Source organism: Scyliorhinus torazame, chromosome 6 (genome assembly GCF_047496885.1).
Source record: "Scyliorhinus torazame isolate Kashiwa2021f chromosome 6, sScyTor2.1, whole genome shotgun sequence".
Lineage (NCBI taxonomy): Eukaryota > Metazoa > Chordata > Chondrichthyes > Carcharhiniformes > Scyliorhinidae > Scyliorhinus > Scyliorhinus torazame.
This window is the reverse complement of record NC_092712.1, coordinates 80,873,295-80,897,463: the sequence shown is the minus strand read 5'-3', so window position 1 is coordinate 80,897,463 and position 24,169 is coordinate 80,873,295. Positions and strand designations below refer to the sequence as shown.

The following is a 24,169-nucleotide window of genomic DNA, read 5'->3' as shown; positions in this document are numbered from 1 at the left end:
TATCTTTTTAATGTTTTCTGGATCTGCGACTCACTGCCACCATGTTGTGTTGTGTGGTCGGGATCTAGGCATGGACTTTAGGGATTGTCTCTTCTCCCAAAATGTGATGCTTGTGTCTGTAGTTTCTCAAAACTATTGCTCTTTGTTTACAGCAAGTATTTGGACCTGTGCGAGAGGTTGGAGCTTCTCCTCCTTACAGATCTCTTACTTCTTGGTCATGTGATCTGACACCATTATTAGCATCTGATGTGAACCCTTTACACACACTGTGGGGTGGATGAAACTCTTCTCCCACTGTATGTTTGATCCATATATATTAGGAAGTTACAAAGGACATAGACTGGGCGCACAGAGTTCAGCGTGGGGATATGAAAATATATCCACTTTGGATCTCAGAAAGACAAAGCAGAATATTTTTGTTCTGGAAAGTGTCCAGGGAATAAAGTAATTCAGAGGTCCAGCTGCACAGATCATTTCATAATCAAGTACAAAAAACAATCAAAAGGCTAATTGGATGTTGGTCTTCATATCCTGGGGGTTAGAGTACAAAGTAGGGCTGGGAATGGGGGGGGGGGGGGAAAGAGTGATACTTCTGGGAACGGTCAAAGGTGGAGACAGGTTGTGATGTTAAGCTTGTTAATATAAGGCCCAATGTGGAATAAATCACTCAACTGAGTGTGCACTGTCAACTGCTACACTGGAGCATGGAATCCACAGAATCAGGCTACAATGAACTGTCAGTTGTCACTCTCTCCAAGACTGTTGGCCCACTTATCATTCGAGAAACAATATTCAGACTATTGTATCAAAATAAACAAGAGTTCATTTAAATAATTGTTTATTCAACCATTATTTTGTTTACAAAGTTGCAAAAACAATCTGGTGCCCATGAAACTGTACACCAGCAAGCAGACAAAACCTTCAGAAAAGTTGGAAAAAACAATCAGGAAGAGAAAAGTACATCAAGTACAAGTAAGGTCTAGGAACAATCTTAAATTGTTTCCACAATGTTTTTGTAATGATAATGAGGGAAAGTATCCCTCAGTAAGCATTTGTTCAAGTTCATTTCCAATCACTAAATGAAATATGATACATATCCCAAATTTGTGCCTCTGATGTTCACCAGGGTATATAATATAATGATAGAGGAATCTTTTAAATTTACCTGGCCAAGTGGCAGCGAAACAATCCTGGGTAGCTCAGGCCCAACTTCTGCTCATTGATCACTAATTTATGGATAGGCCTTGTCAACCAGTGTTAGGCCCCTAATTTATGTATCTTGCACAAGCATTGGTCCCACTGTGAAATTCACATGGCACATTTTTTAATAATTTCAGTGGATATCTAAGAGAGGCGTTAAAATGTTAATTTGGGTCCTAATTACAGTTGAAGGACCCATGCGATAATATCTGTTACCAATGATATTTTTCTTTCCATGCACACCCGCAACGAGAGGATTTTCTTCAAAAACAAAATACTTTTACATGGTGCCAAATTGGGAGTCTTGGCAAATGCACTCTCCACTCCAACACCAATACATCCTGTGCATATGCGACTGAGATGTCAATTGCTGCTAATCCTCCATCCTAGACCAAAATCGACCTCATAAGGGTGCAGACTAACCATAAATCTCTTTACTGTGATCATCAGTAACACCTTGTCTAATACTTTTCCCCTTTCTTGGTCCAGGGATGTTACATAGAATCACTGCCACAACAGACACAATTTAATGACTGCGCTGCTGATTTAATGTGAATGCTAAGTTTATTTTTAAAATGTTTTGGTGCCCCCTCCTCTCACAGTGAATCAGGTAGCGTGACTCAGGTTTCTGGTGTTGCCATCTTTAATGCAGAAGTGACTCACATTGATATACCCTCCTTTCAACCAGCCAGATTTGCCTCCCTTCATATGTTACTGATATCAGAAGATTCAGCATCTGGGCGAATATAAGGCCTATCATTCCATAGCAGGCCACACTGGAGCACTCAAACATGCTGTGCACCCTATCAGAAGATCTTCAGAATTCATTTCTGAACTGGATTGCCTGGCTATTGCATCATATTAACATGAATATAAAATCAAACATACTCTGACTTGAAATGATAAAAATATTGGTTTCACAACAGCAAATTTAAAACCTTTCAACATCAAATGAAAATCTACTCAGTAACCGTAGACACAACGTATTAGAATTACAACAACATTATGAGAATAGAGTGAGAAAACCCATACCCAACCTGGAGCAAAATATATACCAAGTGCCTGCAAGATTCAAATCGATGGTTTCAGTAAGACACAGTAAAGCTAGCTGGAGTAAGCTAACTAGTTTGATGTTAAAAGAATACATGGCCCAGATCTTTTGGTCTCCGGATAGCCAGAGACCAGACTTTCCCCCGAAGATGTGGTATGAGATTAAATTTAATGACTATGTGGGAATTGCCTGGAAGTTTGAACTCCCAATGGGCAATTCCCCTGCTCGTTGGACCCACCGACTTACTTACTCAGGAAATGTTAGACAGAAAATAAATTCCTAGTCGAACTCCTGCGAAACTATGCAACACCCCCTCCCCAGACTGACACCTGCAACTCCCCCCTTGAATCCCTGACCCTCCCAACTCCCTCTCGATCCAACCGGACTACCTCCCACCAGTCGACTTGCACCCGACATCCCGAAACCAACCTCACCATCCGACAGCCTCCACTGACACCTCCAACCTGGCCTCTCCATCCAACTACCCTGAATCCGCGACCCGACCTCACCCACCCTACCCTCTTTACCACCATTCACTCACCCATTCATTTCTGCACTAACTTACAAAAAAGCCGTTTAAACGTCCCACCCTTTCAATGTGTTAACGAAAAACTTGTCAGAATACGGCAGCTAGTGGGTTAAAGAGGGTGCGTGGCCTGTTTCATCTGCCGATCCAGCACTATGAAGGATGTAGGATCGAAGGTACACTCTGCATTTCTGAAGAAGCCAGGATCAGAAGTCCCAACCAGAAAGGCAGAGCTCTGGAGTGGCAAGAAAAGTAGGAGTGGAATGGCAATCCATCGGTGATTGCTGCTCCTCGTAAAATTTAAATGTTTAGAAAGGACACATCTTTTCAGTGAGACATTTCTTCACTGGATCTTTGCATTACCAGGGGGACCAGCATTTATTGTCTGTCTCACTCAAGCTTCCGCAAGAAGATAGCGATGGGTCTTTACATGCAGTTTGATACAATTGAGTGGCTTGCTTTGTCACTTCAATGGGCAGTTAAGAGGCAACCGCTTCAGTGGGGAACTGGAGTCATAGTTGCGCCAGACTTGATAAAGTCGACAGGCTTCTTTCCCCAAGGGACAATGGTGAAGCAGTTGGGTTTTCAGTGACAACTAGTCAAGTTTGATAATCATTGTAACTGCCCGTGGAGACACTCGGATTTGAATACTGCAGGTACCAGCACAATAGTCAACATTGGTTTGGTTCAGCTGCAAATTTTCTCTGAGCTTTTCTTACAGTAAACAAAATATGCTCATTAGTAAAAACAATGTTTAAAACAGATTAACAATTACAAGTTAGAAGTTATGATACATAAATGTGCCACCTCAAAAATAAGGAGAACTTTTTTACCTTTTAGTGGCTGAAGTAGCATGACTATGACACATAACATGTAGCTAAATAATGCACATTATGGGTGGGATTTCTCTGGCCCACATGCCCTGGGGATGGCCCAATCCCACCCAAAGTCTTTTGTCTGGGCCACCAAATCTCCCATGGCGGATCTAGCCTTGACAGGGCCGAAAATTCCCAGCCTATGTTTCCAATATTGCTTAACTAGCCCTTTGCAGAACAAAGCAGAGGCTGACCCATCCCATAGGGTGTACAGAACAATCAGCTCATAATGTTTACAGAGCTACAGGGTTACTGTGAACCCGCAGCACACTTTGTGTGCAATTTAGTCGCCTGCATGGCATTTATTACATACATGCTCTTGTTTCCATAGGAACACATGTATTTCGACAAGTCTAACTCTCATCAGTTTGAGTAATTTTTCCATTAGAGAAATACATTAATCAGCGATAATCACTGAAAGCAAAGAGAGGGAGAGGGAGCATTAATCCATCAACCAAACCATTAGGCATAACAGAGGAAAGGAAAGGATAGTGCTTTTGTTATGGGAGACAGTCAAGCATCATTCACATTCCTTCTACCGCACTCTTCCATCACTGCACCTTGCAAACTAAGGAAACATACAGCAATGGGGATGTTAACTGATAAAATACATTAGTAATAAAATATTCTTTTTTTAAAAAACACTATTTTTTCTTAATGCTATAATCACATTGATGAAACATTCAGTGACCTCTTCCCCACTCTCAGGCAGACTCCTCCAATTCCATAGCACTGCAGCAGATATCTGGTGCCACTTGTTCTTCACAACACACTGGGTATCCCTTAGTCTGCTGGTTTGACAATCAGCCATATTCTGATCCAGGAGGTCCCCTGATCATGTTGAAGTAGCCAGCCAAGGCGCCTAGGTCAATATAGAGAGAGCGATTCCTTTTTCCTACGGTTGATTCTTCAGTGCTGCACACAGAAGTATCTGAAATTCAAATAAAAGCAAGTGAGAAAAATCAAACTTCCCCCATTCAAAACTACCCGAAAACAAAAACTATATATATTTTTAAAACATGGAGTGCACAATCCATTTTTTTCCAATTAAGGGGCAATTTAGCGTGGACAATCCACCTACACTGCACATCTTTGGGTTGTGGGGGCGAAACCCACGCAAACACGGGGAGAACGTGCAAACTCCACAAGGACAGTGACCCAGAGCCGGAAGCGAACCTGGGACCTAGGTGCTGTGAGACAGCAGTACCAACCATTGCGCCACCATGCTGCCCACAAAAACTGTATTATTGGAAAAGAATCAATAAATATATTGCTCCATCATTTCTGTCCCAACTTTCAAAATTACAGCTCAAGAATCTTTGCAATCTCTCTGTCCCGTAATACTCTTGTGGCAGTTATGGTTAACGAATGGAGGAGGTGCGAGCCATCAAGATCAGGTTCTCCTTCCAGCCACTGTGAGTAAATCTGAACCAAGTGGCCCAGGGTCTGTGCTCTCTCTGTAGGGTGAAGCACAGTGAAGCAGGGCTTGTTTGGCATTACCAGTTTTACAGTAGCTGCAGGCTTCTGCCCCAACAGCTGTATGGAAAGTTATTTTTTAAAAGTGTTTTTATTGGGTTTTCACATCTTGTATTTCACAGTTCTATTATCAAACACAAAAATGTACTAAAACAAAAAGACAATAAGACAGTCAAAGAGAACACAACGTGTATTTACAGGAAATTGTTTCCCCTCCCGCTGTGGTGACCCCCCCCCCCCCCCCTTTAATCGGCATACATATGTTACAATCCCCAGTGTGGCCAGAGCACATATTTACAAGTGTCTATTTACAGTGTGGTTTGGGCATCAGTCTCCTGCGACTTTGTCCCTTGTCCCTCTTGTTCTCTTTGCATACCTTCGTGAATCCACACCCCCATCCCCCCGTTTTCTTCCTTCTCCCTCACCCCCTTTCATTTTCCTCTTTGTCCTGTGGCTTATTTGTGTTTCCCCTTGCCGCTGCCACCCCCAACCCCCACCCCCACCAACCCAACCGGTTGCTGGCTACGAACAGAAGCTGTATGGAAAGGTAAAGTGGCTCCCTGTCAATTCTGTTGCCAGAGGAGCTCAGCTGACATGAGTTTATAGGGCATTTAATGTGGGTGTAATGGGCAGAATTTCTGAGATAGCTTGGGAAATCCCAAACAGCAGTCCTGGTATACAATGGGAGCGGGTACCTCAACCTTACTCCACTGAAATGTGGACTGCTTTTATATAGGGTGGGAGTCTCGTATATCTGCTTTGACTGTGATCTCCCCGTCATGATTAATCTGTTTACTCTGTGTTTACCCTGGACCCAACATCGCAGGTTAATATTTATTGGCTCAACACCTACAACCTTGTCTAATTGTTGACATTCACCATGACTCAGAGAGCTCACTTCTGTGCAGGCAGCTGGTGTTGGACAGGTTTGGTAACATTACTTTTCAGTTCTGCCCTCAAGGATCGTGATGAGATTATATTTGTCAACACAGTGGATGAGATTGTTTTCCTAATCTCCTATCTGTACAGATGATATGAGTTGGATGCTTCCATCTGCTACATTTAAATTCTGCATTTTTTCTTTTTGCTTTCCCTACATTCCAAAGCCTCATTTTTTCACAAAGGGCTGGTTTACTTTACAGTATTATTAAAGGAATATCAGCAGCATATCTTTGTTTCTGTATAGAATAATCACATGTAAAAGCATCACACTATCACTTGCACGTAACGCAAGTAGGACTACTCCAAAAAAATGCTTTCATTCCTGTTTTATGGTTGAATTTAGTTTACTTTTGAATTTCTGGCAGGTGCTTTAATTTCAGCAGTATCATTTATAGAGGAAGTTTCCTTCTGTGCACAGTGGGTACAAGGTTGTAAACACTTTCTTTACAATACTCTACATTCAGCATATAGGTAAAATGCCAGCGGCTCCCACCTATGTGACTATCATGTTCCCATATGCCTGTATTCCCTATTTCACCAACCATCTATTTAATCTATTGGTAAATGACATGCTCTTTGCTTTAATTACTAACTCTGGTGGTGTAGTCCAGAACCTTATAGCCCTTCCCTGTGTAAAATACTTGCCCCTACTCCATCCTTAATCCCTTAAGTTTAATTTTATATACACTTTCTTAATAAAATAAAAATCAATAAGTTAAACAAAAGTGAGAGGGGGTGGTAGCCCGTGGTGGAGGGCTGTAACTAAAATCAAACATCAAAGGAAACTAAACTAAACCAAGATATCATTTCTGGGGGTGATGATGCATGCCAGCGCAACCAGCGCCCACCGGTCATGGAAAGCCTGAAGCATGCCGATGAACACTGCGTGCTCCCTCTCCAGGGCCACCCGGTGTGAACATAGCCACAGGAGGGGCAGACAGTTTGGTCGACATTTCATCTTATATCAACGTCCCCTCAATTACCAGAAATGGTCTGTTTCAATTAGCTCCACACCAGTGCAGCATTATTTTAAACACCTTTATCAAATCATCCTGCGATCTCCTCTGTTCTAACAGAAGCAGCTCCAATTTGTCAAGTCTTTCTTTCTATTTGATCACCTTCTGCCAACAAATTTGTGCTGTAACTCTTTTTATTGTCTTCACTTTCCAACATGTGGAGCTTAGAAGTGTACAATACTCCAACTGTGAGCTAGCTGACTGATCATTCAGCATTATATGGAGGTCTATATTGAATACATCTTGCAATAAAACTAATTCCAATTGATTTTTCCAATGCCTCCAAGCTGCCTCTTCTCCCTCCAAATTGACAGTTGAATGGTTGCCGTTCATTTGGATAGGATGGGGATGCAAGGATGGGAAATAAAATAAATTCCATCCAGATTTATCCTTCCAACAAAACACCATAGAGTCAGACTGCCATGTGTCATCTGACACATTTGGTGCTCTGAACAATACCCATGCAGAAGGAGAAAATCTGACCCTGTAACTGATGGTAAATACATTGATTTCAGAAAGGAGGGGAGAAATCAATGAAGCACATCAATTAAGAATAAAATGTTCCCAAGCTACACCCAGAAGGTAAATATTGGTTTGGGCTGGAAACTGCTGTTGGCCAGATCCTGTACTCGAACAAGAGGCTTAGGCCACCCAGGTCACAGTGAACATTGGGACGAGTGCTAATTCCTTTTGTGTTATTTTGTACAAACCAGCTAATGCCTTCAGATGATATCCCTTTGTTTGCTAGTTAAACAAGGTCATTAACCTTGTTATTTTTCCCAAAACATGTTATTTATTATCATCCATAAACAGTGGAAATTCTATCCGTCAGGGTTGAATCTAGCCATTGTCACTTGATATAGCCAATTGATATTCTTCCTCTCTATACACTTTCTAGCATTATTGGTGCATCTAATACTCCAGCTCCGTAATATAAATTGTATCTTGGATTTGATTTAAGAAATTCCAAATTGCATGTTTGGTTTCAAGAATAATTTTCATTTGTAACTCTCATGTTTCCCCACCCACCTCAAAATGATTCCCCTATAACCCTGAAGGTGCTAAGCACAGTTACTCAGACACCCTTTGTACCTCACACCCCGGGCGGGATTCTCTGACCCCAGGGCCAGGTCGGAGAATCGCCGGGCTGGACGCGAAGCCGCCCAGAGGCCAGTCCGCCAATTCTCCGGTCACCAGACAATCGGCGCCATTGGCGCTGGCGCGGTCGGGGGCTGCTTTACGCTGCCCCCCCCCCCCCCCCCCCCGGCGTTTACGACGGCATCAACACTTAGCCTCAGGATCAGAGATTCCCGCCCCCCATCTTTATGTGAATACATAAACCAAGATGGCATCCAACTCAGCACTGAGCGAGTGCTGCATTAATGGTGGTGCAATCCTTATGGCAAGAATTTAAACCAAGGTTCCATCAGCTCCCTCGGCTGGATTTCATGACATTATTCGACCAAGAGTCGGGGAGTTCAGCTCGGTGTCCTGGCCAATGCTTATCTCTCAACAAACATCAGTAAAAACAGATTAGTCATTCTGTCAATCTCTGCCGCGGTTCCTACATTACAACAGCAACTACACTTCAACGAAGTACATCACTGGCTGTAAAGTGCTTCTCCTGAGTTCATGAAAGTTTCTTTTTAAAAGCGTGTTTGTTTGTTCACGTGAACCCAGACAGCAAAGACTGGCAGGCTAATCAACTGTGAAGAGGTGCGGAGAGAGGGGGAAATGACAGGTGAGCCACACACTGGCCTCAGTCAATGACCACAGTTGCACTGTCGAGCAAGATCAGAAGTGGAAACTCTAGATCACTTTCCAACCTCCCCAACTCAAGTGTTCGGAGATTCATTGTAGCAGCCAGACCGATAGGATTCAGCTTCGTGCTGGCAGAATATCATGAAAACCATTGGGGGCAATTTTAACCTTTCCTACTCTGACGGGATTGGGTACAATGCTGATTTCACACCCCTCCTGGTTTGGCTCTCCACTGTAGTCAACAGAGAGTACATGTTGGGCGGGTTTAGCTCAGTGGGCTAGACAGCTGGTTTGTATTGCAGAACAAGGCCAGCAGCGCGGGTTCAATTCCGGTACTGGCTTACCCGTACAGGCGCCGGAATGTGGCGACTAGGGACTTTTTACAGTCACTTCATACTTGTGACAATAACAGAGAGTACATTGGACAGGGTGTAAAATATAGCTCCACCTGATCCCATAGGTCTCCCAGCTGGGGAGTTGAGATAAAATTGCCCTCATTCCAGCTGGATGAAATCGAAAGGACATACCACATATTTGTTCAGGTAACTCCAGCTCTTTTCTCCTAAAGGTGCGACTGATTTCAAAGAGAGCTGAGTCAAGGCTCTGGCAGCGTGGCTGATCTTCAGGAGGAGGGCTCAAGGCCGCATGCTTCAACAGCTCTCCTGCACACCACCTTTTCTTTGGATTTCTCTCCAACGTCGCTTCAATAAACTTCTTCATGGCAGGGCTGCAGTCCTCCGCAATGTCTTCTAATGGTGGAGCCTGCTTGTGGATCTTCAGGGAAAGAACAGAATTATCACAAAAAACTTAGCGAGTTTGCAAATGAGAAAAATTAGACCGTCGTAAAGACAAGCAAGAAAAAATGTTGCTGAAAGGTTTCTGTTTGCAGCAGCATTGCTCATTTTTTTTCTCACCAACTGTCTCCTACCCGCACCCTTTGTTTCAGGGACTTGGTTCCACAGATACAAAACAGTTCCTAGTACTTTGCACATGCCTGTATTACTGAAAAACAGGGGTCGAGTTTGATCCTATTCCCAACTGATGTCCACACTGCACTCACAGCAGGATCCATGAAGTGGATCAGGAGCTGAAAATCTGAACAACGTTTGCTTCCTTATCTCAAGGCATCTTGTCCATTTTCATATATCCATCTTGATGGAGACTAACAGGCCAATAAGGTGGGAAACTCTGGGAATTTTCCTGCTCTGTATGATTCCGATAATCAATGGCTATTAATGGAGATTTGGCAGCACTATTATTGAGCATCTATTCCTTTTAATTATTTCTTCTACTTTCTTTCTTTCTGGGTCATCTACAGCTAACTACCACAGTCTAACTGAGTCAAGCAGCTATTAGGCTCCTTCCACCCTTTCTCTTCAGCCAACTGGCTGAAGATGTTCCTCGTCGATTTCCTTTTCTTGCCTAAGTTTCTGTTCTGCTCTTTGGGGAACTTCTTAGCGTTGGACAGCTGGCAGGAATCATATTCCAAACTTTCTTGGGTTTTGAACACACACTACAACACGAGGCAGTCTAATTTGCCCTAAGATTCTCCTCTGAGCTTTGGATTCAAGGTCACTAACTGCCCTCTGACACTTTACCATTCTTTATTTGTTAAGCAAGGTAGTGAATGCTGACACAAAATTTGAATATGGATGGCATCACAGCTGAGCTTGATCCCACTACCACTTGTGTACTCTTTCAAACAGTGATCACTAAAGTGTGTATCAGATATCAGGGGTGAAATTCTCTGGTATCGGCGTGATGTCCGCCGCCTGGCGCCCAAAACGGTGCAAATCAGCCGGGCATCACGCCGCCCCAAAGGTGCAGAATGCTCCGCATCTTTGGGGGTGGAGCCCCAACCTTAAGGGGCTAGGCCCGCGCCGGACGAATTTCCGTCCCGCCAGCTGGCGGAAAAGGCCTTTGGTGCCCCGCCAGCTGGTGTGGAATTGACATCTCCGGGCAGCGCATGCGCGGGAGCGTTAGCGGCCCCTGACGGCATTCCCGCGCATGCGCAGTGGAGGGAGTCTCTTCCGCCTCCGCCATGGTGGAGACCGTGGCGGAGGCGGAAGGGAAAGAGTGCCCCCACGCCACAGGCCCGCCCGCGGATCAGTGGGCCCCGATCGCGGGCCAGGCCACCGTGGGGGCACCCCCCCGGGGCCAGATCGCCCCGCGCACCCCCCCCCCCCCCCCCCCCCCCCCCCAGGACCCCGGAGCCTGCCCGCGCCGCCTTGTCCCGCCGGTAAGGTAGGTGATTTAATCTACGCCGGCGGGACAGGCATTTTAGCGGCGGGACTTCGGCCCATCCGATCCGGAGAATCGCAGGGTGGGGGCCCGCCAACCGGCGCGGCGCGTTTCCCGCCCCCGCCGAATATCCGGTGCTGGAGAATTCGGCAACTGGCGGGGGCGGGATTCACGCCTGCCCCCGGCGATTCTCCGACCCGGCGGGGGGTCGGAGAATCTCGTCCCAGATGTCAGAATGATTTCTCTCCCCAAGCAAGGATCATTAAAACCAAATGTGACTCCCCTACCAGGCGATTCGCTAACCTGGTCAAATCTGGGGGCATACTAATCTACAAAGCTGAGTGTGGCATTTGCTAACTGGGGGAAGAAGGAAGATGGGGGGTGGGATTCTCCGCGGGCGTGATTCTCCATTATGTCGGCGCCCCGGGGGTTTCCCGATGGCGTGGGGCTGCTCCACAGTGGAAAATCCCATTGTCCAGCCGGCGTAACGGAGAATCCCGCCGGCCGGCCGGGGCAGAAATGTGGCGCGGCAGGGTGGGGAATCCAGCCCATGGTTTATTGAGGAAAATAAAATTCAGGGTGGTAGACATGAACTAAACTTACTAGGGGCGGCACGTGGCACAGTGGTTAGCATTGCTGCCTACGGCGCTGAGGACTCAATTATTTGTTTTTCCAATTAAGGAGCAATTTAACGTGGCCAATCCACCCACCCTGCACATCTTTGGGTTGTGGGGGTGAGACCCATGCAGACACGGGGAGAATGTGCAAACTCCACACAGACAGTGACCCGGGGCCGGGATCAAACCTGGGTCGTCTGTGCCGTGAGGCAGCAGTGCTAACCACTCCACCACCGTGCCACCCCAATTTTACACTTATTAATTTCAGTATTGAATAAACAATGCTTTTACAAGTCAATTAAATTGACTGCCTCGATCATAAAGAAAACAAGAGGATAAATATCCTTTTGCATCACAATTGCATTGCTTAACTTTTTTTTTCAATGCTTTGCTTAAACTGATGCTTTCTTAGAAACTTATATTTCTCAGTCTTGTCTACATTCCATTATTTACCTCTCAGATCACAATGTCTAACCACTGTCACTTTATTTATTTCATTGGTCTTATTTTTCAATCTTGGTGGCATCCTGCATTATGTACCTTGAGCCCTCACCCAGGTTTCTCAATTTAAAATAGGGATCCACTATCTTACAACAATGCAGTTTCCCTGACATACACATTTGTTCCGTGTCACGAAAGCACGCGAACATTATCTTAATCACCTGTCCTAATAGGAATGCACTTGTCCTAATCACCTGTCCTAATAGGAATGCACTTGTCCTAATCACCTGCCCCAATAGGAATGCACTTGTTCACAGAGCAGAAGTGACTTAGTCAGGCTATTTTAGATCCCAGTAAATCGTAAAACCAGTTTCATTGCACCCACTTCCATCTCATTTAAAGTGGAACTGTCTTCATGAAACACTGTTTTCCAAACTGGTTTGCTCTCTTACTCAACATTTCATTTGTTTGATTAGACCATTGTTTAGCTTCAATGTGATTCCTACTTTTTACTTAGATTTGTTGTGATGGAAACTTACAATGTACAGATATGATGGGTAAGCTGACCTAGGATACCTCTTCACCCAGGGTGGATTCCCAGTCTGCATGTGGATGATGGTAGAACCAAGACTGTAGATGTCTGACTTTGTTGAATGGCCTCTGCAGGTAATAACTTCTGGACTCATATAGAACTAAAACAAAATATAAATCTACAGTTAATTCATGACTTCCAATCATTCTCACAAAACCTGGCTTTTTCATCTAGCAAAAACAAAGCCTTGAAGTATATTAATGGGAAAGCCAACTGCACACTTAAACGGTTTTAAATGTAAAGCCATTGGCAATCCGTCTTATTTTTTGGTTATCATCGGATATTTTCAGGACATGTTCATCTTTTTTAAAGAAACAGATAACAGAAGGTTCCAGTAGAATATTTGTGACTTTTGTTATCTGCCTACTGAATGTACTGTCCTAAAAAATGACAATCTACGCTAAATACTGTTGCCTTTCATTGCAATAACTGATAAGCACATCAAGATTAGTGAGCACATTAAAAATGATTAGTGAGCACATTCACTTCAGAAAATGAAGATAAAATATTTCTAATGTACTGTCTGCATTTTGCTGCCAATACACTCAAAATAGATTGGACAATCTGGTAAAATAAACTGTTAGATTATTGTAAAAATATAACTGGTTTGCTAATGTCCTTTCGGGAATGAGGCCCACTGGCCATCCCCAGCCTAACTTTAGGTGGCTCCAGTCCTACACTAATTTAGTGGACACTTGCCCTTTAAAGCAGCATAGCAAGCTATTCAGTTATTTCAAATTAAGGGCAAGAAATACCAGCAAAGCACATAACGTGAACATTAATACTGGAATCAAAATATCCATCATAAGCATCAGTACTTGGTTTTGCAACTAAGTGTAATCTTCACATTTTTCTTTCTTCTTTTCATAAATTTAGAGTACCCAATAAGGGGCAATTTAACGTGGCCAGTCCACCTAACCTGCACATCTTTGGGTTGTGGGGGTGAAACCCACGCAAACACGGGGAGAATGTGCAAACTCCACACGGATAGTGACCCAGGGCGGGGATTCGAACCCGGGTCCTCAGCGCCGTAGGCCCAGTGCTAACCACTGCGCCATGTGCCGCCCTGTAATCTTTGCATTTATACCACTTCTATGCTTCATTTTATTTATAGTAGAATGCCGATATGCTTTTATACTCTGTAAATAAATCTTCAGGTCAATCACACCCACTAGGCTTCCTGCCTGATATATCTACCTTGCTGCAGAAAGAGCATTGCATTAGGGGTCCAAGGAAGCTTTGTGTAAACCTCCTTCATCACAGTTAGTTCACAACCACCATCCAAAGTGATATACTGACAGATGAAAGAGAATTAAAAAGCTCTATACTATTTAGACCACATGAGCTAGAATAAAAAAAATACTAAAAATTTACCAGAAATAGGGGACGGGATTCTGTGAAACACCGTCATCATCAGTACGGCCTCAGGATCAGCAATTCTGGCCCCGACAGGTGGCCAGCACGGCACGGGAGTGGTTCACACCGCTCCAGCTGCTGATCCCGGCATCAACTGGGCGCCACGGCATCTGTGCATGCGCATTGGCACTGGCGCCAACGTGCGCATGCGCAGTGGCTCCCTTCAATGTGCCGGCCCAGATGCAACATGGCGCAGGCCTACAGGAGCCGGCAAGGAAGAAACAAGGCCCCCAGCCAGAGAGGCCAGCCCGCCGATTGGTGGGCCCTGATTGAGGGCCAGGCCACATCGGAGGCTCCCCTTGGGTTCGGACCCCCCCCCCCCCCACAGGCCGCCCCCTGACCCGTCCACGCCGAGTTCCCGCCAGCTGAGAGCAGGTGTGGAAGGCGCCGGCGGGACTCGGCTTTTTTACGACGGCCGCTCGGCTCATCCCGCACTGAGAATCGGTGGGGGGGGGGGGGGGGAGAAGAGAGAGGGCCTTCGCGCCCGCCAACCTTGCTGCGCAAATAGCACTGATTCTCCCCTCTGCGGAGAATCGTGTGCCGGCATCGGGTCGGTGTGGCGCGATTTGCGCCGCTCGCGGGGTTTGCCCGGCCCTGGGCTGAGAGAAACCCGCTCAAGGTTTTCCAATGTGAACCAAGCTTTATATGAACGGTGTGTAACCCACTATTTAAAAGGCATGTGAACATATCTTGCTAATTACTTGACCTAAAAATCTTTGAGGAAGGAATGTACTTGTTCACAGATCAGAAGTTACTATTTGCGATCCTAATAAGTGGTAAAACCTGTTTTGCTGGGCCCATTTAAAAGGGAACTATCTTTCATGAAACAAGTGTGTTTTCAAACTGGCTGCCCGACCTCCAGCACACAATGCCACTCATTATCTTGCCACTTGAGTGCAACAACAGAGTGAGAAAATGACAACAAAACGTCTGTCAAAACACTTATACAGTAATATACAGGTATATAACAAAAAGCTGATTGGGCAATTTCTTCCACGCATCTTTTTACTTGATAATGCATTCTTTAGTGGAAAGAAATGTTATTAACTTGTTTCCCAAGTGGGCGGCACGGTGGCGCAGTGGTTAGCACTGCTGCCTCACAGTGCTGAGGATCCGGGCTCGATCCCGGCTACGGGTCACTCTCTGTGTGGAGTTTGCACATTCTACCAATATCTGCATGGGTCTCACCCCCACAACCCAAAGATGTGCAGGATAGGTGGATTGGCCACACTAAATTGTCCCTTAATTGGAAATAAAAGAATTGTGTACTCTAAATCTTTTTTTTTTTTAATGTTTTTTTAAACTTGCTTCCCAATAGAAAACCCGATTGGCAGACATCCATCTATGGCCTAGGAAATTATTTAATTGCCTCTTATGTTTGGAAATGATGGATGGAATCAACATTGTTTTCAACATTTATTGTAAAGCTTCTTGTGCCTCTGCAGCAGTTATAAACTGCTGCGACTGACGTTTATTAAACTCATTTCCACCCATGAAGTTTATTTTATACCAGCATTTTCTCGTGGCGTTTTTCCCCCAAATTCCATCCCCTTCCAAAAGGAATACTGGAGCACAGATCCTTGGGATGCTGACAGTCTTGATGTATCCTAGTGTAATGTCCACAGTAACCTGCAGCTGTTACTGTATAGTGACCAGAAGCAAAAGCTCAGAGTTAGTTTGGCCTCCCTATCCCAAGGATATTGAAGGCAAATTCATCATCCCAATTGGTTCCTGGTCCAAGGTAGCTAATTTGACAGAATCGAGATTGAGCCTTGTATTTTACTGGTCTATATAGCTCAGTTGTAGAATGGATGGAGCCTTTTATATCTGAGTCATCAGGATATTTGGGTAGATGGAGTATAATGCGGTGCACCATAGGTCATAGGTTGCTCATACTTTTTAAAAGATATGAAACTTGTAAATGTTTACATTCAGAAGGATTTGGATGCACTTGTTCAAGGAACGCAAACTTTGCATGCAGGGACAGCAAGCAATTAGGTAGGCAAATCACATGTTGGCCTTTATTGCAAGACAATGGGAGCACAAGGATAAGGAAGTTTTGCTACAATTGTACAGGAATTTGGTTGAGACCATACCTTGAATACTGTGAGCAATATTTGGACTCCATATTAAAAGAAGGATATACTTGCATTGGAGGCAGAGCAATGAAGGTTCACCTGATTGGTCCCTGGGAGGACAAGGTTGTCCTATGATGAGTGACTCAATATATTGAGCATATAATCTCTGGATTTTTCAGGAATGAGAGATGTTTACATAGAATTTACAGTGCAGGAGGCCATTCAGCCCATTGAGTCTGCACCGGCCCTTGGAAAGAGCACCCCACTTAAGCCCACACCTAGCATGGCCAATCCAATAGTCTTTGGACTGTGGGAGAAAAACGGAGTTCCCGGAGGAAACCCATGCAGACACAAGGAGAACGTGCAGACTCCGCACAAACAATGACCCAGCAGGGAATCGAACGTGGGACCCTGGAGCTGTGAAGCGACAGTGCTAACCACTGTGCTACCGTGCTGTTACATTTGGTTGAAACATACAAGAAGGGGCTTGATAGGGCAGATAATGAGAGATTGTTTCTGCTGACTGGGGACTCGAGCATGGGGATTCAGGATAAGGAACAAAACATTTAGGACTGAGATAAAGAGTAATTAATATCTTCACTGAAGTTGTTGTGAATCTTTGGAATTCTCTACCCCAAAGGGTTGTGGATGCTCCATCATTGAGTATATGTATGGCTGGGATAGACAGATTTTTGATCTCACAGCAAATTAATGGATATGGAGAGCCGGCAAGAAAGTGATCAGCCATCATCCTATTGAATGCGCAGAGCCAGTTTGTATTTATTAGTTATTTTGGATAGTTTGACTCCTCTCATCTTTGAAGTTTCCCCAAAGCAGCAATACTTGTTGGCTGTCTCCAGCTGACAGGACGTTCATGCTTCTGTGCGTTTCCCAACTTCGTAATGCAATTGGTTGCTAGGACACTTTAAAAAACATTTAAAGGCTTCAATTTCATCCCACACCCTGTAAAGATCCACTGAGTGCTTCCCTGCCTTGTCTTGAATTACATTAAATTAAATTAGGAACTCAATGCAGCAACTCAAAGCCACAAACCATAGCCTACATTATGTGCTATCATGCCTTGCTATACGGTTCAATTTCTTGGGCTTTCCATAAGCCTGTGCATTTGTTCGGTTTTACTCTGAGATACACATTTTGAGAAAGCTGCACCAAGTTAGGTTTGATAAAAATGGTGTGAAAAGATCTTTTGTTGCACAAGAGTTTGTTGGATAAGGGGGCATTTTTGTTGAAATAGTTTAGATGCATTGTTCTGCTCTTCATTAGCCCATTTCCTTCAGTGTTGTGCACCTATATCATAGCCTCTCTGTAAGCCTACAGCGACAATCGGCATGCCACGTTCATCGCAAAATCTGAAATGGATGTTTCCCCAAAAATGGAACAGATCACTCACCAAAGATGAAGCAATCAGTTACCAAAGATGGAGAAATTCTGTCACAAAATATGTGCAATAATACAGAAACAATTCCAGAGACACGTGCTTTCCAAGGCATTAAACAAGTGGCACACCAAATTTAGTTTTAAATCAGAGACTTCTTGAGGAAGTGAAACCTCAGTTCTGAATACATGCACAATGACAGATCTCAACACCCCAACCGTTTCTCCACAATTAAGAGGAGGCATGAGAAACATCACTGCCATTTCATAGTCAGAGTCTGCACAGAACCATGGAAATATGTTAACTGGGAGAAAGCCAATTGGGTATTTTGCCAAAAGTAATTGTGAGGGGATGATGTGAGGGGTCACAGGAAGTCTGATAAAGGGCCAAGTAAACTAAATGGTTTGAATGAGATAAGAGACAAATGTTATTTTAAAAATCCTGGCCTTATATAACTGTCTTTGGAAATACAATAACCGTTCTCACCTCTGTTCCTCGAATATCTCTGGGAATGTAAGTTTCTTCAGTCATCTGGACAGAGAGACCAAAATCTACCAGCACTGCCTTGGTTGACATGAGAACTATATTGCTGGCTGGGAAGACATGAACAAATGAGACAAATTAACAAATCATTCCAATATTCCTTTTCACTGGGCAAACGTCTTTAACAGATTAGGAGTTATGTATAAATTATACAAAGTGCAAAAAACTTACGTTTAATGTCATGATGTATGACATTTTTGGAATGTAGAAAGTCAAGTGCTTTGAGGACTTGTTTTGTCAACCATATGATTTCAAATTCCTTCATAGGCCCACAGCTTTCTAATTTTTCCAAGATGGAGCCTCCCTCGCCTGCCTCCATGAAGAGGTGTATGGTCTCATTCCACAGTAAGGCTCCATATAATTCTGCAATGTTCTCATGGCAGAACTTTGCTTGTATTTGTATGTCAGCAGGCTTGAAAAATTCCACCGGAATCTTAAGATTTAAAACAAAATGCATTTTGTGACTCATTAAAGAAGATTTGCATTTATAATATAATTATATAGAAATTTAGGGGGAAAAAATACATTTACTGCCTCCAATTTCCTTGTCTCCTTTCTTGATGGCAATGATACAAGTTGGTATATTGTGTGATGCCTATATGGCCATTATTGATATGAGACTATAAACTGTTTTATCATGTGGGAAGTCCTCAGCTGACATCTATAAAGATTCACACTTTCCAGTAATACTATTTGATACTGAACAGAAGTCGGAATCCTGGCCAGCCTTTCCCAGTCTAAGCCCAGCGATTCTGAGGCCAACTTCTGGCGCTTCGTTAGTTACCTTACATACAATTGACAAAAATAGTTTCTTTATAATTGATACAGCATATAATGCACATAGCACTCTGGGAAACTCCAAATATCACTGATAGGCTTTTTCAGCCCATGTTTTATAAAATCTTTTTCTCTTTCTCCTCTCGTTCCTCTGTTTCCTTTTTCTTTTTTGATCAATTTATTATTTTACATTTAAGTTTTTCCTCAGCCACCTATTGGCTAAGTTACAAGCACACCTGTACAGTGTCACCCTTTGTTCATATCCTGGGACGCAAGCAAAAGAGGCCTGAAGTGATGTCTCGTCCTCTCTTCCCTCAATTTCACAACCCGTCAAATAAGAGATGGGCCTTTGCTTTCACTTCCCCTGACAGTATATCTCAATGTGGGAGTCCACCTCGTGAACATTTTTGGCATGACATCTTCTCCTGCTGCTCTGTGCTCCAAACAGAGCTCAGTAAAATGACTTATGTGCTATTTTAACACTGCTGTTAATTATAACATGCAGATGACTGGAAAATGAATTCAAGGCATTGCAAATGTATTTATCTTTTAACACCAACTGATCAGATGAAGGTAATTACATTATTGAAGTTTAATTAATTTTACCCAGATTTTTATATTTACAAAATGGACCTTGTTGGGGAAAACATTATGCAGTAACATAAATTAATCCAGTCATAGCTTGATTGTGGTGTGTTTCATAGACAACAGACCAAGCAGTTTTCTCAGGAACATACAGGTATACAGTTTTTATTATGGGTTTCAGAGATACACTCGCCCCACACTAAACTGGTGATGGCATTCCAGGGGAGATTTCCAGGGTTGTATTTTATTTAATTAATTTAGAGTACCCAATTCATTTTTTCCAATTAAGGGGCAATGTAATTGTGGCCAATCCACCTACCCTGCACATCTCTGGATTGTGTGGGCGAGCACGCAACACGGGGAGAATGTGCAAACTCCACACAGGCAATGGCCCAGAGCCGGGATCGAACCTGGAACCTTGGTGCCATGAGGCAGCAGTGCTGACCACTGCGCCACCATGCTGCCTGCCTTTCCTGGGTTGTATTGTCTGACAATTGAGTAGATTTTTTTTTAAATAAACATTTTATTGAGGTATTTTTGGGTTTTACAGCGACAACAAAATAAACAATATACATGAATCTATAAACATAGTGCAAAAGCCGTCTTTCTCCCTTACAGGTCCCACCTTTAACAATTAAGTAGATTGAGAAGGATAGGGTGCACATCTTTAAAACCTTGTGTCCAATTGTCCTTCCATTTAAATACTTTTAAAGCAAATGTTACGTGAATTCATTGAAATTTTAAAGATTATGAAAGCAAATAACAAAGCTGGTTGGAGCAAATGTTACTTGTGTTGTTGGATTACAGGAGTCTCAAGTTAAAATTAGGAAGTTAGGAGTGAAAAGAGAAGTTGCATTGAACCATTATGTGGACAAAGTTGTAATGCACGTTACAAAAAAAGCCATTAAAATGATCAATGTAAATAGTTTTAAGAGGTAACTATATCTGTTTCTAGAGCGAAGAGGTTGAGGTATATAATAAGTGAGTTGAAGACATTAAGATCTATCAAAATGGGTTGGGTTTGTTGAGACAAGAATATTTACAAAATGTTCAATACGAAAAGGTTCTGAGCTTTGATACTATCTTTTAGTAGTTGAAGGAATTTATTTATAAAACTTTTACAGGACTTACTAATTTGCATGCCATTCGCTTCTTTGTCTCTCTGTCCTGTGCAAGGTGACACTTTCCAAAAGTACCACGAGGAATGTAACCAGGACCAATGTTCCTATGGGCAAATTTCCATGGAAACAAGAAGACTTCCGAATCGACCTGATAATGTCCATTTTTAATTGCTATATCTTTCTGTAGAATAAAAAGAAAGCCATGACAATCAAAGACCACAATAAAAAACTATGTCAAACTACCTCCTCACATGTCAATTTGAAGTACACAAGCCTACTGTGGAAGTGGAAAGTTTATATTTACACATTAATAGCACTTGTGGTGGATTTAAAATAGATTAAAACTAGTTTGAACTGCAAAACATTTTCCATTCATATAGAAATCTAAGTGGACACATCAGTGCAGCACAGAGGGAGTGTTGCCTGTCAGATGAGACATTAAACTAATGTTCCATCTGTTTGCGGGATGCTAAAGATCCCTCAGCACTATCTGTATAAGAGCAGGGGAGTTCTTGCCAGTAGTCCTAGCCCTAAATCTATTTGTAGAATATTGCACAAATTGGCTGCTGCGGGGAACTAAAACCTGCCACTCCGGAGCATCTCATTTGTGGCTCCCAACTTGCTCCTGTTGGATTGCATTAACATGGTAAAAAATGAAGAAAAGTAAGAATTGTGATTTAATTGTGGGGATTAAAAAGCTAAATCAACTTTCTGCACTTCATGGCTTTAACACAAAAATCATGCTACTCGAAACAAAGCTGCCCCGAATGGTAGAACTACACCGTGGTTATAGCTACATGCTATCTGGGTCGAGGAACAGGTTTCATGGTTTGCCACTCTTATTGTCTCTAATATAGCTGCGATGATAAATATTCTGACTGTGCTGTTGGGAAGTATTTTTTTTAAACTAGGAGAATCAATAGCTGAAAAGATTGTCTTCATTCTACGCTTAAGTTAAAGTTTATTTTAAAGATCACTTACAAAATTAGAGTAAAAATAATCAAAAATGTAATAATTCAGAGTTAGACCTACTTTAATTTCCATTTTTTTCTATTGACACACAAATTCAGTAAATGTATCTTATGTAGTAAATATGCAAACTAAGCATTCTACTCATGACACTTGTTAATTTGCCAATTATTTGGTGTACAAATGCAACATTTTCGGCTTGTGGTTCTAATAGTTTTTATTTTCGGGAGATTTGTTTCATAGAATCATAGAATTTATAGTGCAGAAAGAGGCCATTTGGCCCATAGAGTCTGCATCGGCCCTTGGAAAGAACACCCCACCCAAGCCCATAGTTCCACCATATCCCCGTAACCCCACCTAATTTTTTTTTGGACACTAAGGACATTTCATTTTTCATGTAGCATGACCAATCCACTTAACCTGCATATCTTTGGACTGTGGGAGGAAACTGGTGCACCCGGAGGAAACCCACGGAGACACGGGGAGAACGTGCAGACTCCGCACAGACAGGGAATCGAACCTGGGACTCTGGAGCTAACTACTGTGCAACCTTGCTGCCCTTTATTAAGACTCTTTGGGTAAAATAGGTAGTGGCCCCTGCTGTGTTCCCTTGTGTCTACTCTTCAATAGGACTTCATCGGCTGCAACTGAAAGGCGACAGAAATTCAGGGAGGGGAGGGGAGGGGAGGGGAGTGTAAAAAAATAAATAAATAAATTCCGGCCACGCAGCACTCTGTTCTTTCTGAGTAATGTCCTTGCGTGCAGCCAACACAATGAAATAGCTCTCACCTTATTCAGTATCACTCCTGCCTCGCTGTTTCGGAAGTGCTGGAGGAGGCTGCGGGAAGTGTTGGACACCTGATTTGCAAAGTTAAGTAAATCCTCCACTGTGCCGTATCTGACAGAGGCGAGGAAGGGCGACTGCTGCTCGTCCCTGGCCCCATTCTCGAGGGCTTCTCGGTCCGAGTGTTGCTCCAGCGAGAGCAGATTGTCCTGGTACAGTGCCGTGCCCTCCAGCGGGTAAAGCGCCTCCAGCACCTCCATCACGTCGTCGCCCATATGTTCCAGCAGCAATTCCCACCTGGCGTTATCGATACTCTGGGTGAGCATGTACTCCATTGCCTTCCTCTTTCGATCGCTGCCGTCTGTCCTGACAAAAGAGAGGCGGCAGAAATGATCAGCACACCCGCCAGCTCCTCGCCAAAGCGGACACACAGCAGCTGCCGCTCGCTGCTGCCATCCTACCCAATGACTCTGCGTGTGACACCGAGCAGAGATTCCCTGCACTCCACAGGGGGAGGAGCAGAGCGCCGCTTTCAGTACGTGGGGGAGTGGAGAGAAGGAGGCGGGCTCTTACCCAGACAGGGGTTGCCCCAGATCTGATAGGACTGCACGGCATGAGAATATCACACACCCTGCAGTAATGACTTGTGACTGAACATTAGCAATGATTCAACAACAGTATGTCTCATTTGAATACAGTTATTTCTGGGCGGGGTGAAGTCTGGGAGGCGCACTCACACACACCCGCTGGGTCGAATGGCCTATTAATATACTGTTATTCTCCTGACTCACATTGAGAAAGTGAGCAGAATGCAAATAGACTCACTTAGCCATTCATTGTTAAACATTTCATTCGGGGTATGGGTACCCCAGGCAAGGTTAGTTATGCAGAACGATCATTTACATCCGAAATGTTAACTCTGTTCCTGTCAGACCTGCTGCGTTTATCCAGCATTTTCTGTTTCTATTTCAAATTTCCAGCATCTTCATTGTTTTGTTTTTATTTTAATGCCAGTATGTATTGCCTATTCTTGGGGAGGTGGTGGTGCGCGGCCATCTTCATCCAACGCTGTCCCTGTACGGTGTCGCCACATCCACAGCGTTCTTGCAGAGTGACGGTGAAGGAGCAGCAATATACTGCCAAGCTGAGATTGTTGTGCAACTTGGCAGGGAAACTTCCAGGTGGGGGGTTCCCCTTGGCCTTCTAGATGGCAAAGATTGTGGTTTCGGAAGGTACTGTTGAATAAACCTTGAAGGATTGCTGCAGTGGATCTTGTAGTTCCCACTGTGGTGGAGGGAGTGAATATTTAAGACAGTGGAGCATAAAGTGGGCTGCCTCATTTAAGATGGTGTTGGACGTCATGATTGTGATTGGAGCTGCACTCATCCAGGTCCAGAGTATTCCATCACACTGCTGATATGAGCCTTGTGAATGGCAGACAGGAGATACTTCTGCGGAATTCCCAACCTGTGGACTGCTTTTGTAGCCACAGTATTTTTGTGGCTAGTCCAATTAAGTTTCTGATCAATGGTTACCCCTGGGATGCTTCTGTGCTGTTCTAACCTATGGGGCAAGATCCTCCGAGCCCCGCCGGGTCGTAGAATCCCCGGGGGCTGGAGTGAATCCCGCCCCCGCCGGTTGCCGAATTCTCCGGCACCGGATATTTGGCGGGGGCGGGAATCGCGCCGCGCCGGTTGGCGGCCCCCCCAACCCCCCGCGATTCTCCGGCCCAGATGGGCCGAAGTCCCGCAGCTAAAATGCC

General features: G+C 43.9%; 1 protein-coding gene across 1 annotated transcript; it reads right to left on the bottom strand.

Annotated features, from left to right (window-relative positions):
• Positions 1-821: 821 nt before the first annotated feature.
• map3k8 (mitogen-activated protein kinase kinase kinase 8) lies at positions 822-23,121 on the bottom strand. The gene is made up of 7 exons (XM_072508383.1): positions 22,413-23,121; positions 20,665-20,835; positions 18,343-18,604; positions 18,115-18,221; positions 12,686-12,838; positions 9,375-9,621; positions 822-4,583 (listed from the first exon to the last, which is right to left on the bottom strand). Exons 1-7 carry the CDS (start codon positions 22,740-22,742, stop codon positions 4,456-4,458), a joined length of 1,398 nt encoding a protein of 465 aa, XP_072364484.1. The 5' UTR covers positions 22,743-23,121; the 3' UTR covers positions 822-4,455.
• Between the last annotated feature and the right edge of the window lie 1,048 nt (positions 23,122-24,169).